Here is a 15,107-nt window from a genome sequence, read left to right as displayed (position 1 = left end):
ATTGAGAAATGAAAGCAGGAGAGGGAACAAGTTGCAGAGAGATTAATTAAAGGAATGGACAGGAGGAAAACAAAGATTCTGTGCTTTGAAAATATGACTCTTCAGATGAAGTCCCCAGGTGGGTGTCTGGATCCAGGCTGCCTTGAACACAGCACAGCATGGCCAGCTTGGAAAAGCTCCTTCAACTCCATTTCACTGCTCTGGTTTGAAATTCTCCCTCAGTAAGTTAAAAAAAAAAAACAAAAAAAAAACCAAAAAAAAACCACCAAGAACAAAATACTTAATTCTTTTCAGGTTTTTCAATGTCATTAATGAAACTCCCAGTCTCTGCTGACCCTCCCTTCACCCCATCTGTCTATGTACTCCACTGAACATTCCTCACTTTGGCACAGAACCTGTCAGGGACTATTCAGTTCCAGGAAAAACACCTAGCTGACCATTTCTGTGAGCATCCCTCGTGCAGCACTGGAGGCTGTGCCTTTTACAGCCCCTCTAAGGCATCCACCCACCCAAAACCACTCCTGAACAGAGCTGCCCCAAGCATTCCCTGGAAAATAAGTCATTACCACTCCACACCCTTGGAATTACACATCTCCTATTATTGCAAACACAGGATGAGGTGCCTTCAGTTTCCTTGTCAATAAAAAAGCCAATTCCTCTTTCCTTAACAAGCAATGCCATTCTCAATCAGTCAGCTATTAAATGAGATTGTTGCCCCGCAACATATGACTTGAAATGGATTTTCATACCCTTTCTGGGATAGTAACTTTTTTCTATTAATATTAGGCTATCAAATTTTCCATGCTCATGGGCCTCAAAGAGTGTTTGTAAAACAGCAGTTATTTAATTTTCATTAATTCCAATATGGAAGGGACTGAATAAATACCCTGAACCAGTAACATCTCTTCACTGTCAGTATTTCTTTAAACCAAGATGGGAGATCTAATGAAAACTTGATTTACAAAATACAGCACACATTTCCAGATGCAAAAGATACAGGAGTTAATTACATTATTTTACTTACAGACCATCTAGCAGTTCCAAAAGCAACCTATTGGAAAGATTAATATTTTACTCTGGTTACAGATTTTCCATGCCTTCTTCCCTTCCCTTTGGGAACACTTTTGAAAAGAAAGCAAAATACAATGTCTGAAAGAAAACAGTTTAGTAATAGCTAAAAAAAAAAACCCAATCCCACCCTGTGCATCCCTGGGAGCACTGTCCAAATGGTCCTGGAGCTCTGGCAGCCTTGGGACTGTGACCACTTGACAACAAAATACAGGGGATAATGTGCATGCAAATGTAACAACTACAACCATCACACAATTCAGGAGACTTCAGTGGAAAAAACCAAACCACTACATCCCCTTTTTTCCCTCTGAATAGCTCAAGATCATTCCTGGAGCCATGACTCCTGAAACAAAGGTGACTGCATGCTCCTTCCCAGCACCACAGAACACAAAGTGCTCTGAACCCGAGCTGCCTGAACAGCCCCTGCAGTGTTCCTGTGACAAGAGCAGAAAGGAAAAACAGAATTTAAAAGCACCCTAAACCTGATCCTTTCTGCCAGAGCTCCCACTCAAACAGGTAAGAAGAAAAAGTGCATGGCAGGGCATAATGACACCCCTCAGCAGAAGCCAGGCTTTTGTTTTTCACAAGCACATGAGGCAGAAGTCTTAACATTTTCCACTTTGTTCTCATTTTTTTCTGGTGCTAGCTCAAGACAGAGCACTGTCAGTCTTGGGCCTCTGACCAAGGAGAACATGAGACCACTTGGTTGTAATATTTATTTAAGATACCCATGATGGCACAGTGTTTTGGAGAATTACCTACTGGGAAAAAGCCTTCTATGTTCACTTCCTCTATCCTGTAAAGGCACCTCTGGCTGTGTATGCCAAAGATACACAAATACTTATTGGTTAGGTACCTTTTCTTTGTATTTAACAGCTATTTCTACCAGTAGGTATTTCCTAATGTAAAATTACAGCCTTAAAAATTTCAGTTTTGTATTGCTGAAATGAATACCCACCCATGTAGCTACACAAGGCCTACCTGGGGAATTGGGAATTATTCCCCAGAGTGAATATTTTCCAGCCAAATTCCAGGCTTTGGGGTTTTCTCTTGGCTTTTTATTTCTCCAAATTCGTGGTCCAGTAATAAAACACTTGGAAAATGGCTAAAGGAGCACTGCAGTAACTGAAAATAAATGGCATTTTTACCAGGATTTTTCCTTGTTTGCATGTACAGGTAGGCAACGAATGCCAGAGATAATCTTGAAAAGATTAAGTGAAAAACTAAGTATGTCTGTACCATAAAATAAACGGATTTCCTTTAGCACCAAGGCTGCCAGAAAACACATCCTGGCTCCTTCCTAGCCAGCGCCACAGGCGGATGTATGGCCCTATTTATAGCCCACTAATGCAATTGTGAAATGCACACCCCTTGCACTTCATTTCTGTGGGCTGGGACTGGACTCTGCATGGGGCTAAGCAGCTTGGAGGAAAGGTCACTCCTAGAATAACACCACGTTCTCTCTGCCCACGACCCAGGCATGCAGAGACTCGGGGTCCCTGGGAGCCCTCTGCGTGCTCTGATGCCGATGGAGAGCTTGCAAAAGGGGAAAGCTCACATGAAAATAAGCAGCAAGGAAGTGATGACCTGCCTGTGATTAACTTCTGCTCCTCAAACAGGGATATCAACTGTTTGTCCACCTTGGCTCACCTGCTGTCTCTGTACTGTAAATCCCCACTGGAAGTGGCGAGTCCAACTGTGTGTGCATCATTCCAAACCCAGCACTGCAAAGATCTGGATAAAAACAGCTCCCTTCCACTAAGGAGAATGACTGTGCAGAATAATTCCCTCATCTAATACCATGACAAGGGGTTGTAAAAACAGTCCAAGATGATTAACCACCAGAAGAAGGTCACTATGGAGTGCGAGAGCTTTCTAACTAATTTATGGATACCTGTTCTAAGTCCAGCTCTCTTTCAGGTAGGAAAACCTCAGCAACCTTTCCATGGCAGAGATCTTCTATCCATTCAGGAAAGGCATCTCTTTTTGGGTCTTTCTGATTATTTTTTTCAAATAGGCACCAAGAAATATCTTCAAGCACTGTTGCTCTACTGCCTGGACCATTTAGAACTAAGTAATTTTCCAGCACCCAGGTATCTAAAAACCTACTCTCCCATCACTTCTGAACTGGTTTTCTTCTCTGCTGGATTGGTGAAAATAGACATTGAAAACCAGTCTTGCCAAGAGTGGCAAGGTACCTTCTTGGAGCCCACAGGAAACTTTCTACAGACCTGGATGTCACCCCACAGGAACACCAGATCAGTGTTTCTGCACTTCCAAGGGGGGAAAAAATGGGGAAAAGAGCAGGAGAAGGGAGAACTATTTCAACCACCATCATTACATACAGACCACAACTAATGGACAGCTGCTGTCAGTCCTGAGCGCACTAAGAGGCCACAACCAGCCCCTTGGGACCCCACCTGCATCTCCTGCCCATGGATCCAGGAGCTCTGCTTCTGCTGAGACTTGGGCCTCCAGTCCCTGCCAGAGCAGGTCTGCCTGGCTCTAATCCTGCCTCTGATCCCATCTCCTGGAGGGACCTCAGCCCCACGTTGTAGGTATCTCCTCTCCATGTCTCCAGCCTCGTCTCCTGGTGCTGCTCACTGCATTCCCTGGATCTGATTCACTGTCGTGCCTGGGACTGCTCCTTTTGTAATCTTTATATATCTATATATCTATATTTCTGTGCTGGAGAGGGAGGAAGAGCTTGTTTTGTTACCACTCAGAGCCAACCCATAGTCCAGAGCAGCCTCTTCCCTCTTCTGCAAATGCAGCACCTTTCCTAAGAGCTATAAAGATGAGCCACTTCTGTACATGAGAAAGCACAGTTTTAATTCACGTGGAAAACACTTTCTTTGCACATATTGATCACGAATACATAACTAGACAAAACCTGAGGGTGCGGTTTGGTTTTGTTTTGGTTTTCTTTAAACTCTTTTGCTTCCTTATGGTAATAAAATAGTAAATTATTGACTTACCAAGGGTGTTCTCAGAGTAACACAAATACATCATAAACCTAGATAACACATGCAATTTTGTTACATTTCCCACATTAATATAACCAGGGTAGGTAGGGTTTGGCTCTATTCCTTTCTCTCACTTCCTGAAGCACTTATTTAGAACTGCCCTCTGTTTACTTAGATAAGAAGCAGGCTATCAACAAATTGCTAAACAAGGCAAGGAAAGAGAATCACAGGACCACAGAATGGTTTGGGTGGGAAGGGACCTTAAAGATTATTCCATCCCACCCCTGCCATGGGCAGGGACACCTTCCACTAGCCCAGATTCCTCCAAGCCCTGTCCAACCTGGCCTTGGGCACTTCCAGGGATCCAGGGGCAGCCACAGCTTCTCTGGGCACCCTGTGCCAGGGCCTGCCCACCCTCACAGGGAACAATTCCTTCCCAATCCCTGATCTAAACCTGCCCTCTGGCAGGTAAAACACACAGAGTCCAGTACAATTCTGGAAGATGCTCATGCATGTCAAACCCCTGCTGCAATGCACTCACTCACTCATCTGCTGGTCTTAAGCTTTCAAGCACTGGAACAAGATCTACCTTACAGCATGAGCTGCTGGAACCATGAACAACATGAAATCCTCCCTTTGAGGAGCTCAGCCAGAATCTGAATTTAAGCAATGAAAATCTCCTCCTCTGAAACTCACTGTTATATTTGGTTTTAGACTCCTGAGACTGAGTTTTCAGAGAGTGGGTACCTACAGGCCACTCCATGGAGCTTGGATTAAGAACAAGTGATGTACATGTGATTGTACATGAAATATTTTTCATGTTTGAAAATGTCTTTAAAAAAAGCTATAGACTCAAAGTATGGAATTAGGACACAGCATGGGGTTGGTCCTCTTATGCATCTGTTCCCAGAATGAGTAAGAGCTGATACTGCAGAATGAACCACTACAGCCCCACGAGCTGGAGCAGCTCCTCCTGGGGTGTTGATCAGCTCACCACCACAGCCCATCAAATATAGGCTGCTAGGCAAATAAAGGCAAAGGGAACTGTGTGTTTGGGTGCAGGGAGACCTGATCCCAGCACATATCCACACTTGACAGGACACAAGTTCCATAGTTTAAGCTACAGCATTCCAGACAGCTTCAGTTCACTGAGACAGCCATGCTGTCTTCTAGAACAAAAAAATTCTCATTTTCAATTTTAGATTTTTTTTTCCCCCTGACAATTGAGGGGAAGGGAGAGGAGTTGAAATGGCATAACAACAGGAAGGAGCTATTCACTGAAAACATTTCCCAGATATTTTTCTGACTGAAAATTTGACTGGAAACTTCCCCACTTCAAATGGCCAGATGACCTCCAGCATTTTGTGTACTGGAACAAGATGGGTTTAGAAGTTACCTCATATTAATTAAGGACATCTGAACAGTCATGCTAGGCCTAGAGGTATTTTGAATTGTCCTGAGCAACATCCCAAGACTGAAGTTTTCAGTAAGATGATACTTCTGGCCTGTTAAGGAAAGAGACTTCAAAGCAAACTAGCCTCTACAAAGGACTGGTCACTCTATTCTTGGAGATGACAATGCATATTTAGGAGAGGTAAATCATAGTCCCAATTCCCCGTTGTTATTCTCCAGCTGCATAGAGTGGACATATTTTAAAGGTTTCGATTATTTTAGCAATCTGGCATTTACTTTAAACTAAGTCAGCGTTCTGCTGTCTTTGACAGAGACAAGGAAGGAAAGTCCTGTCACAAGACAGGGATGAACAGAAGGGAGACAACCCCATAAAACACAGAGGGAGAAAGAAAACAGCAACATGAGAAAGAACACTGCCCTGGGGCTTGTGAAGCAATCAGATACTACCACAGAATCCCAGAAGGGTTTGGGTTGGGAGGGACCTTAGAGCCCATCTCTTAGAGCCCCTGCCGTGGCCACAGACACCTTCCACCAGCCCAGCTTGCTCCAAGCCCCATCCAGCCTGCCCTTGTGCATTAATCAATTTTTCAATCTCATTGCAATACTTTACTGCTGAAGATTTCCTTTCCTAGCCTTCTCCCAGCTGTTCTGAGATAAACTGCTTTATAAACTATTGTGCTTTGGGTTCAGCTTTATTTAGACAGGTTTAGCAATTAGAGCTACTCTTAATAACAGAAATCCCACCATGATATTCCCATTTTCTCAGGAAATTCTGACCTGACATGTTCACTCTCCCTTTTGCAAAGCACCCAGGAGTTCCATGGAAACATCTGGATTAAGCCTCTCAGACTAATGAACACATTCTAGAATTTTTTTTTCCCCAAATCACATTACCACTTACCTTCTTACAGAAAGAATTACTTCAATAACCTCCTCCTCAAAGAAACATCCAATAATTTTTTATAAAGGCACAAATAAAATTAATCTACAAGAGATGCTATATTATTAAAACATATGCTGAAATCAACAATGCTCAAGGCTCTATCACAGCATTTTGTTCTTCATTGGTATTTACATATTATAGTTCTTATGTATTGCCCTGGAAATCAGCTTTGAAGTGGAATGATGAATAAATGAAGATTTATTATTACTATCCTTATTAGAGGGATTTTAAAGTCATTAGAGACCAACAGACATAATAATCATATTATATTCAATCTTCTCTAGAACATCTCCTTTGATAAGCCTGCTAACTCAATTATTTAAATATATATTACAGCAAAATGTAGCATGACTTCTACAGCTTGGGACAGGGTGGAAATTTTTATGTTTTGGTTTCATTTACCAGGATTTGTCCTTACAGAATTCATGGGTTTCATGCTAAGTTTCTTGGTTTTAAACACCAGGATTTCAAATTCACAGCAAGCACCTGGTTCAATGTGTCTGCTCAGCTAAAATAAAAGGTTAAAAGCTGGGGAAGAAATAGGGTACTGGAGATCAATCTTAACCTGCAGTGACTTTTAAAAGTTAAAAAAAAAAGAAATCTCTCAGAAGCCATGATCTCCCAATAGTCAATATACTTGACTGCAACCAATCCCAACATGAAAGCAGAAAAAAAGATCCAGAGGTTCTGAGGAAGAGCTGAAGTAGAACTGCACCACTCCGAGAAGCCCAGAAAATTCTCTCTGGATTCAGTGTCAGTCAAGTAAAAACTACTCATGGGGACAAAAAATCCAAACACTGCTTAAGTGGATTACTGCTGACTCTTTCTGCCTGCAGCTTGTCTGAGGCAGGTGCTAGAGGAAGGAAGGTGAACTGTTCCCAGTGGGGTGTAGTCACACAGTGAGGGGCAATTTCCTGTCAGCCACATCCTTCACACCCCACTGCCTGCCCAGGGAAGGCAGCACCAGCGCTCTGCTCCTTTCCTTCAGTCCTCTCCCTGCTGTACCAAATCCCCCATGTGAAACACCTGAGCCATGAGGCTCATCCCTGCTGGTTCTGCACAGGCACCTGATGCCACGTTAGTCCCCAGCTGCCAGCACTGCCTGTGTCCCTATCCATGCAAGGCTCATGCTCACTGATATTCTCACCTTCCAACCCCACCTGACTTCTGCTTCCTTTACTTTGCAGCCTCCTTGCCAAGAACTAACCTCGAATTCCCTCTCCAGCACCTCCTGGCTCCTTGTTTCCCTACCACTCACCTTGGTTTAGCTCTGCCTATTGATACTGCAGGGAACTTCCAGTCCCCACAGGCAGCACAGATACTCTGCTCGTGGCCACTGGCTGGGTGAGACACTTCTGTCCCTCCCAGAAATAAGAAAGGAAGCATCAGGGTGGGCAGGCCCTGGCACAGGGTGCCCAGAGAAGCTGTGGCTGCCTCTGGATCCCTGTGAGTGTCCAAGGCCAGGCTGGACAGGGCTCAGCACACCCTGGGACAGTGGAAAGTGTCCCTGCCCAGGGCAGGGGGTGGCACTGGATGATCTGTAAAACCCCAGATCAACCTCCTCCTGCACCCAGCTCCTGACCTAGAAGCTGTCTTCCAACAGCAAGGGAAAAATATGACTGCTAAGGTCACCATTCAATGAGTTAAGTCAGATTCCAATTCTGCTAAGGAGGAATCAGTCATGGACTCAGGTCTTTAGGAATGACAAATCCCACGCCTAAACTACAGCATGGGCCAGGAAATGGTTAAGAGCATGTAGTACTCCTGACAGCAAAATACAGAACGATTCACAGCCCTCAAATGGATCCCAGAATACTTAAATGATACTGCTGACACCAGTCCAGCTCTGTAAATGGGAGCCTTTTAAAATCCCTTCAATCTTCTTGATCCTCTGACTCCAGAAGCTACCTTAAGTTTCCTCTGTTGAAGTTATGATCTTTCGTCCACAGCATGTGGTTAAACCACCACCACCAAAAAAAAAAAAAAGACTGAGACTCAACATTTTGCCAAAAATTGCTCCCTTACTAAGTACAAGCTAAAATCTAAACTCAAATTCCTCTGAGCAACCAAGAGAATTTACTGTTTATGACAGCACTTGAAGGCCTATTTTAAAGAAAAGCAATGTACTGAGCTCACAATTCCAAACCCAGCATCTCCCAGGGATGAGAAAGAGGACTGAACAGTCCTGAAGTTTGTTCAACAACTGCTTTCTCTTCAGGTAATACCTCCGGGTATTCTTACTCTGGGATCCACTGGGAGAGCAAGCCAGCCCTCAGAAAGCCTGGAAAAAACACCAGGAAGATTTGGTGTACTCAGTACCAAGGCACTTGTTTTAAGAATAACAGCACCAAGGCAGCTTATTCACAGCTGACTTAAGGTGTCCGGGTAGATCTAGAAATTCATTTCTGAACAGTCTTGCAGATAATTCCTGACATTCTGAAATCTAAATTTCAAGACTTATGTATTTATCTAGAAAAAATAAAAACAACTTTGTGTATACTAAGAGAATCTGAGGCAAAAAAAAACAAAACCATGAAGCTGACTGTGATTTTATCTCCTATCACTTTACCTCTCCTGATGCACAAGACCTGGATCACAGACCAGTCTTCACAGTGAAACAGATGTTTTCATCCCACGTTCCCAGCACCACTAAATCCCTCAGTTTCTAGTTCCATTGTACCTTCAAACCCTGTTTGCTACAGGACTTCAGAACTAATGTTTTATTGCTTTACAGAAGTGAGGAATTACTTTTCCAACCAAACAGATTTTCAGTTTTAGGAAATGAGTCAACTATGTTGATACCCAGTGGCATATAAACATATAACAGAGACACATATATAAATACATATAAAAATACTTATATAAATATCTATATAAATACATGAGGGGTTGTGCAACTCGTTGTCTTTGAACTATTCCAGGACTCGAGGAGGTAAAGACAGCGTAGTACCGCACATCACTTAAAATGTTATTTTTTCACTAAGGGTTTCACCTCTGTTTCAAGTGTCATGGTACCCTCCCCTGGATGAGCCAACTGCTCTGCCATTGTGACATATTTTGACAGGCATTTTGCTTTGTATTTGGTGAAAGATTAGGACTCCCTTGCAGACCTCCCAGGACACTCGTGGTGCCGGGAGAAAGACAATCCTGTGACACTCACCCCCAAACACATCTCCGTTCTGGTAGTTCTTGCCCTTCTGAGTTTCCTCTTCGTTTTGAACAGTAGACACATGCTTGGCGGAGGCACAGCCCATAGCTTCATTCAGACAGCTCCAGCTGGACCGAACCACAGATCATCTCTAGCGACGCCCGCTCATCCTCGCAGAAATAATCCACCTTCCTGCTCGCCTCTCACGTGCCTTCCACCTAAACACGGCCAAAGAGAGAGGAAAATGTTCACACAAGGTACCCTCCACAAGGTGAGCTTCAAGGAGATAAAAAGTGGAGTTTGTGAGGAGCACAAGGGCACAGCCTCCACGGCCTGAGGCTGCTGAAACCATATTCCATATCAGCTGGTACAGGCAGGTCAGGATAAAGGTGCCTCCACCCTGCCCCGCGACAGAGCACAGCAGTTGAACTCAAAGCCTCTTCCAGCCTGATTCTTTAATCCATGGCTTGAAGACAGCAACATGCAGATCTGTTTCCCACCCAGGCAGCTATTCCCACAGAATGCAGAGGGTTTTGGGAGAGGAGGTAAGAAACCATCAATATCTGCTCCTCCTGCTCCTTTTACCAATCTACCCAGCAAGCCAGATTTCTTAAAAGCATTTTACTGATTAAGAGCTGCTAATTGCAAGTGTTGGGACAAAATAACCCCTCTAAATCAATTAAAGATCTTATGTTCCCAGATGTGAAAGGCGATAGTCAGCTGTATTATCTTTTCTCTACGTGTTCATTATTCTACTCAATCCATAAAACCTCCATCACTCAAAAAGACAACCACCCCCATTTTAAGATGGAATAACACTCCCTGAACAGTCCAGATGTCACATAAAACAAAAGGGAAAAGAAAAATTGAATCCAGAACTGTAATATTTTAGGTTAAAAAGAAATTCAAATTCATAAACTGTTTATTGCTAAATGGTTCTGCACTGGAACAAAAGCTACCTCAAAGTTTGGTGAGATGACCTGGTTTGCCTTTCCACCAGCCAAACTTTTAAGAAGAAAGAAAAGTGAGAAACTCCCCCTTTTACCAAGTTTTTTAGCTCAGCTATAGCATAAGATCATACACTCAATTTCTTAACTCATTACTTCTGAGCATGTACTTCACAAGGCTGTGGCTCACTCTGCTCCACGCTGACCACAAGTTCATGTGTAACATCAGACAAGCACTCTTACCTAGGGAGAGCTGGAGCAAGATTATCTTTAAGGTCCCTTGCAACCCAAAGCATTCTATGACACAGCAGTATCCACTGCAGCAGAAATGGATAATCCCAAGGGAAACGGTGACTTTCCTTTCCCTCAGCACTCAGCACTGGCAGCTCAGTGACAACCCAGCACATGGTCTAGGAGGGTTCTGCTCCTCCTCCACAGGGATTTTCCTGCCCATCCCCAAAGCCACAGACATGAGGATGTGGCAGCCAGGCTCAGAGTGATTCCATTTAGCAGACCGTGGCCTTCAGCAAGCAAGGGGAAGGACTCTGGATGCAGGACCACCTCTAACTCCTACTCACAGCCAGCTTCCCCCTTCTCTGCACAGGGCAGTGCTTGTCCTCCACTTGGCAAGGGTGTCCCAGAACATACAATGTGTATCTGCTAACCCCTGCCCCCAGCAGCCCCCCATCCCTAGTTTCATTTCAGTGCATCCCCCTACATGCTCTACTCCTTTTTTCCTTTTCTTATACAGGCACGCCTGAGCCTGAATTTCTCACTGCCCCATCCTTCTCTTCCCCCTTAGACAAAGCTAATTACTCATCCCAAAACACAGGATTTTATATGATAACAGAAAAACTTGGGTTGGGAGGGACTTTAAGCTCATCTCATTGCAACCTCTGCCACAGGCAGGGACACCATCCTCTAGCCCAGGCTGCTCCAAGCCCCATCCAACCTGGCCTTGGGCACTTCCAGGGATCCAGGGGCAGCCAGTGTTTTGGGCAATTAACACCAGGCATTGTTGCTGTTAGTGGAAGGGAGTGAGCACACCCCTCTGGAGCTATTTTTTTAACCCTATGTGGTTACATAACTTTCCCCCATCCCAAAAAACCTAGATTTTACAGGAAAAATCATGATAAAGCCAGGGAAGTTCCTCAGTTCTTGCACTTCAGGGAGGGTCACAGCTGACAGTTCATCCTCTCCTGTTTCCAAGTGGCAGCCTGCACTAAGGTCTTCATCTCACTGTTGGGAGGAAACAGGGATCCAAAGGGATTTAAAGCATCAGCCATGCTGTGCTTGGAGATAGGCAAAGACACAGGGGTGTGAGAGACGGAGGAGAAACAGCAAACTGGGAGAGGGAACTGCTACCTGGACTGGAAATTAAATGGGGACTTCATCTTCCCAGAGGACATAAATTTGGTTAAAGACAAGAACTTTTAATGGACAGCTGAAACAAATGAAGGGGATAAACATGACCAACAGAGCCTGGTTGTCTGACTTCTGGTTTAAAATACAACCAGTAGTATTATTCCAGGGAAAAGGGTGTGGCCAACTGTAAGGAAAGAAGCAAGGGAAGGCTTGATGTAACCCTGAAAAGGATGTGGAGGTGTTTGGGTGAGACCTGGGTAGGAGGCTGGTGTAGGGGAATGACTGCCTACCACAGCTCAGCCCCTCTGAGCAGCAGAACTGCAGGCACAGAAGTACCTGTTGAATGAATTATGCTCCTGCCATATTCAATTATTTTTCCTGTTTCCTTTTCTGCCCCTCAGCAGGGACCGTTTACAAAAGGGAAAACAGCTGCTTAGTAATAAAACCCAAATGTATTTCACAAAGGAGCAGTGGGTTGGGTTTAGGAAGGAGATTTTTTTTTATGAAGCCTTATATAGCCAGCATGCAGCACAACAAATTGCAAAATACTTAATTATTGATTAGTGCCCAAGACAGGATGGCCCCAGGACCACTGAGCTGCATGAATAATCAGGAGCAAGGGGATAGAGAACAGGAATTCTGAAGGATAAAGCTCTTTGGGGGAGAAAGGGAAAAAATATCCATGGTCAAATCTCTCCTGCAGCATTTTGGTAGCACACATCAACCTTTAAAAATATGGTCATGTTTGAAGGCATACTGTGATTAAAGGAAACAGATGAGGATACAAGAACTGGAAGTTCTGGAAGTTAAAGAACAGCAATCACAGCAGCACCTGAAAAAGCCATACAATTAATAGTTGGGTTATGGAGGCAAACTTCTCCTGGTGCCAATAACTGGGCTGAGGAAGCTACTGAAAAATGACCTCCAAGGTGAGTCTAACATACTTCCAGGCACTGCTGATAACATAGTGCTGTGAGACACAGGTAACTAACCACAACCCAGGGATAGCAGCATTAATTTCACAGGGGATGAAATCCATGGTACGGGGCAGCAGGACGCTCTCCAGCCTTGGGAAACCTCCCCTGCCTGAGGACCAGAGCCCTCAGTATCAGGTTTGGGAATCACTCAGAAGGAGGTGCTGGTCCTCACTCAGGGGGATGCCTGGCAAAGCTGTGGGGATGTGAAACACAGCACTTCACAGGGCAGCAGAACAACACATCCGTTCCTCCTCCTCCTCCCCCACTTCTGCACAAATGTAATCTTCCCTTTTGTCTTCCACAGCATTTTGGGGGCACACAAAATTTCAGAAGCCAAAAATAAAAAGAAGAAGAAAACCTCAAACCATTTGCAGCTCATGTTCACCACCCACCATCACTAATTATCAAGATTTGAGAGGCAATTTGCAGGCTCCGATCTGCAAAACGCTGGTGAGAAAAATCTCTCAGGCAGATCAAAAGTGTCTACACCACCCCCAAATGAAATGCAGCGGGCTGAGGATTAACATCTTACACGTGGGTCAGAAGAAGACTAGAGGCATTCTCAGATGCTGTGCTTTGTACCCCAGGTTTCTTCTGAGCTAAAAATGGGGGAGCTCAACTCTTAGAATAGAAAATACCTTTGGAAACCTTCAGCAATTCCTTTTTTCTTTCTTCTGAGCAATGCCTGTGATGTATTTTTTCCTTTACCAACCTTTTCAACACTTCATTAATCCACTCATTATGCCCTCACCTCTTATTTCTGATGGTCAAAGGCTGCATCCTTGACAAAACACATTTTGCTTTCACAAACACTTCATACAAATGGAGGACTTCAGTGTTTTACGACAAATGCATGTTAATTCTTCTATTACAACAGGTGTATTTGTTTTCATCTTTATTGCATTGAGGTAACTGATCTTGCATCATCTTCAGGGTGCATCTGCAGATATATCCACAAGTTTCTTTCTGTGCTGACCACACAGGAAATCGAGTTAAAGTTTGACAATGCTCAAGAGATCAAAGCAACAAGTTTCATGCAACCATGAAAAACCCCTAAGCTACAAAAGCCACCCTTGACTTTTCCAATGAAACAACCTGTTCCAGGCAGAATTTGAGGCTTTCACTTACTGCTACTAATTATGTTTATTTCCTATAAGAAATAAGCTTGTTTGATTTCCATTTCATTTTTTTTTCCCAAGAAGAAGGAGGAAGAAATGAATTCTGAATTTGTCCTGCACAAGGGCTGCCAGTAGTTAGCACCTGGGACTTCTCTCTGCAACATCCCTCCTTCTCAGCTACCTTCCACCACAAAAGATGGCTTTTTCGGTTTTATTCAACAGCCAAAAGGCATTTTTGGAGCCAAAAGGATATCACTTTTGCCTTTGAAGTGCACCAACGGCCTAAGGAAGGAAGGAAGGAGAAAGTATTTAAAAAAAAAAAGTTCATATAAGGTCTCTTTCTCCTTCTTCAAATTATTCAAATTGACATGAATAGTGCAGTTATGTTGAAAATTAACCCAATGACTTGCTAAATAAGCAGGGCTAAATGAGCAGCAGAATGAGTGGTGCAAACATTCAGGAGCAACATCTTCCAGTGGCTCTAGGGGAAAAGAAAAGTCAAAGTGAGTGGTGATTTCTGTTCCTTGGGAGCCATGGACAGAAGATGCTGCCCTCACCCATGGCACAAACAGCCAGGAAATGAAGCATTTTCTGCCCTTCTGTGAATGGTTTGCCCCTGTCCTGTGCTCATTGCAATTTCAGCCTCCTGCTGGAAGCAGGCTGTCCCAGAGAGGCAGGTGAGCAGAGCAGCCACTGCCTGGAAGGGGAGGGAATCAGCTCCAGGCTGTAAAGCCAGGGCACAGGGAAACACAGCATGGCTTTGCACCAAACCAGCCCAGCTGCCCAGGCCAACGGGCTGCCCTGTGTCCTCCCCTGGGAAGCTGCACTCAGCACAAACCCCTTTTCCAAGAGAAAACAGGGATACTGCAACTTGACAGCTAAAAACACCCAGCATTACAGAGATCATCTACCTACAGGGAGAGCCTGGACTGAATTAATTCTACTAATTCACATCAGCTTAACACAGGACAGCCTTTGCTCTGCTGAGGCTTAGATCACCTTTTTCATCAGCAAAATTTGCTGATCTTATTTTGTTTTGCTTGCAATCAGGATTTCTGCTGATCCAGTACATGGGGTTTTGATATATTAAAGCAACAAGTTATTTCCAAATAGAAAAGCTCTCAACAGCATCATGATACTTCCTGGGAGCATCTTCTCC

General features: G+C 44.1%; 1 protein-coding gene across 2 annotated transcripts in view; it reads right to left on the bottom strand.

Annotated features, from left to right (window-relative positions):
- The window catches only part of CUNH1orf21 (chromosome unknown C1orf21 homolog), a 105,293-nt gene that overhangs the window by 51,383 nt on the left and 38,803 nt on the right, over positions 1–15,107 (bottom strand). For both annotated transcript variants that reach the window (XM_041479518.1, XM_041479517.1), the window contains exon 2: positions 9,554–9,759. In XM_041479518.1, the coding sequence (XP_041335452.1) occupies positions 9,554–9,647 (94 nt within the window). In that variant the 5' untranslated portion in view covers positions 9,648–9,759. The remainder of the gene's footprint in view (positions 1–9,553; positions 9,760–15,107) is intronic.

The sequence above is a fragment of the Pyrgilauda ruficollis genome, unplaced genomic scaffold (assembly GCF_017590135.1).
Source record: "Pyrgilauda ruficollis isolate IOZ18807 unplaced genomic scaffold, ASM1759013v1 scaffold49, whole genome shotgun sequence".
NCBI lineage: Eukaryota > Metazoa > Chordata > Aves > Passeriformes > Passeridae > Pyrgilauda > Pyrgilauda ruficollis.
This window is presented reverse-complemented; position numbering and strand designations above follow the sequence as displayed.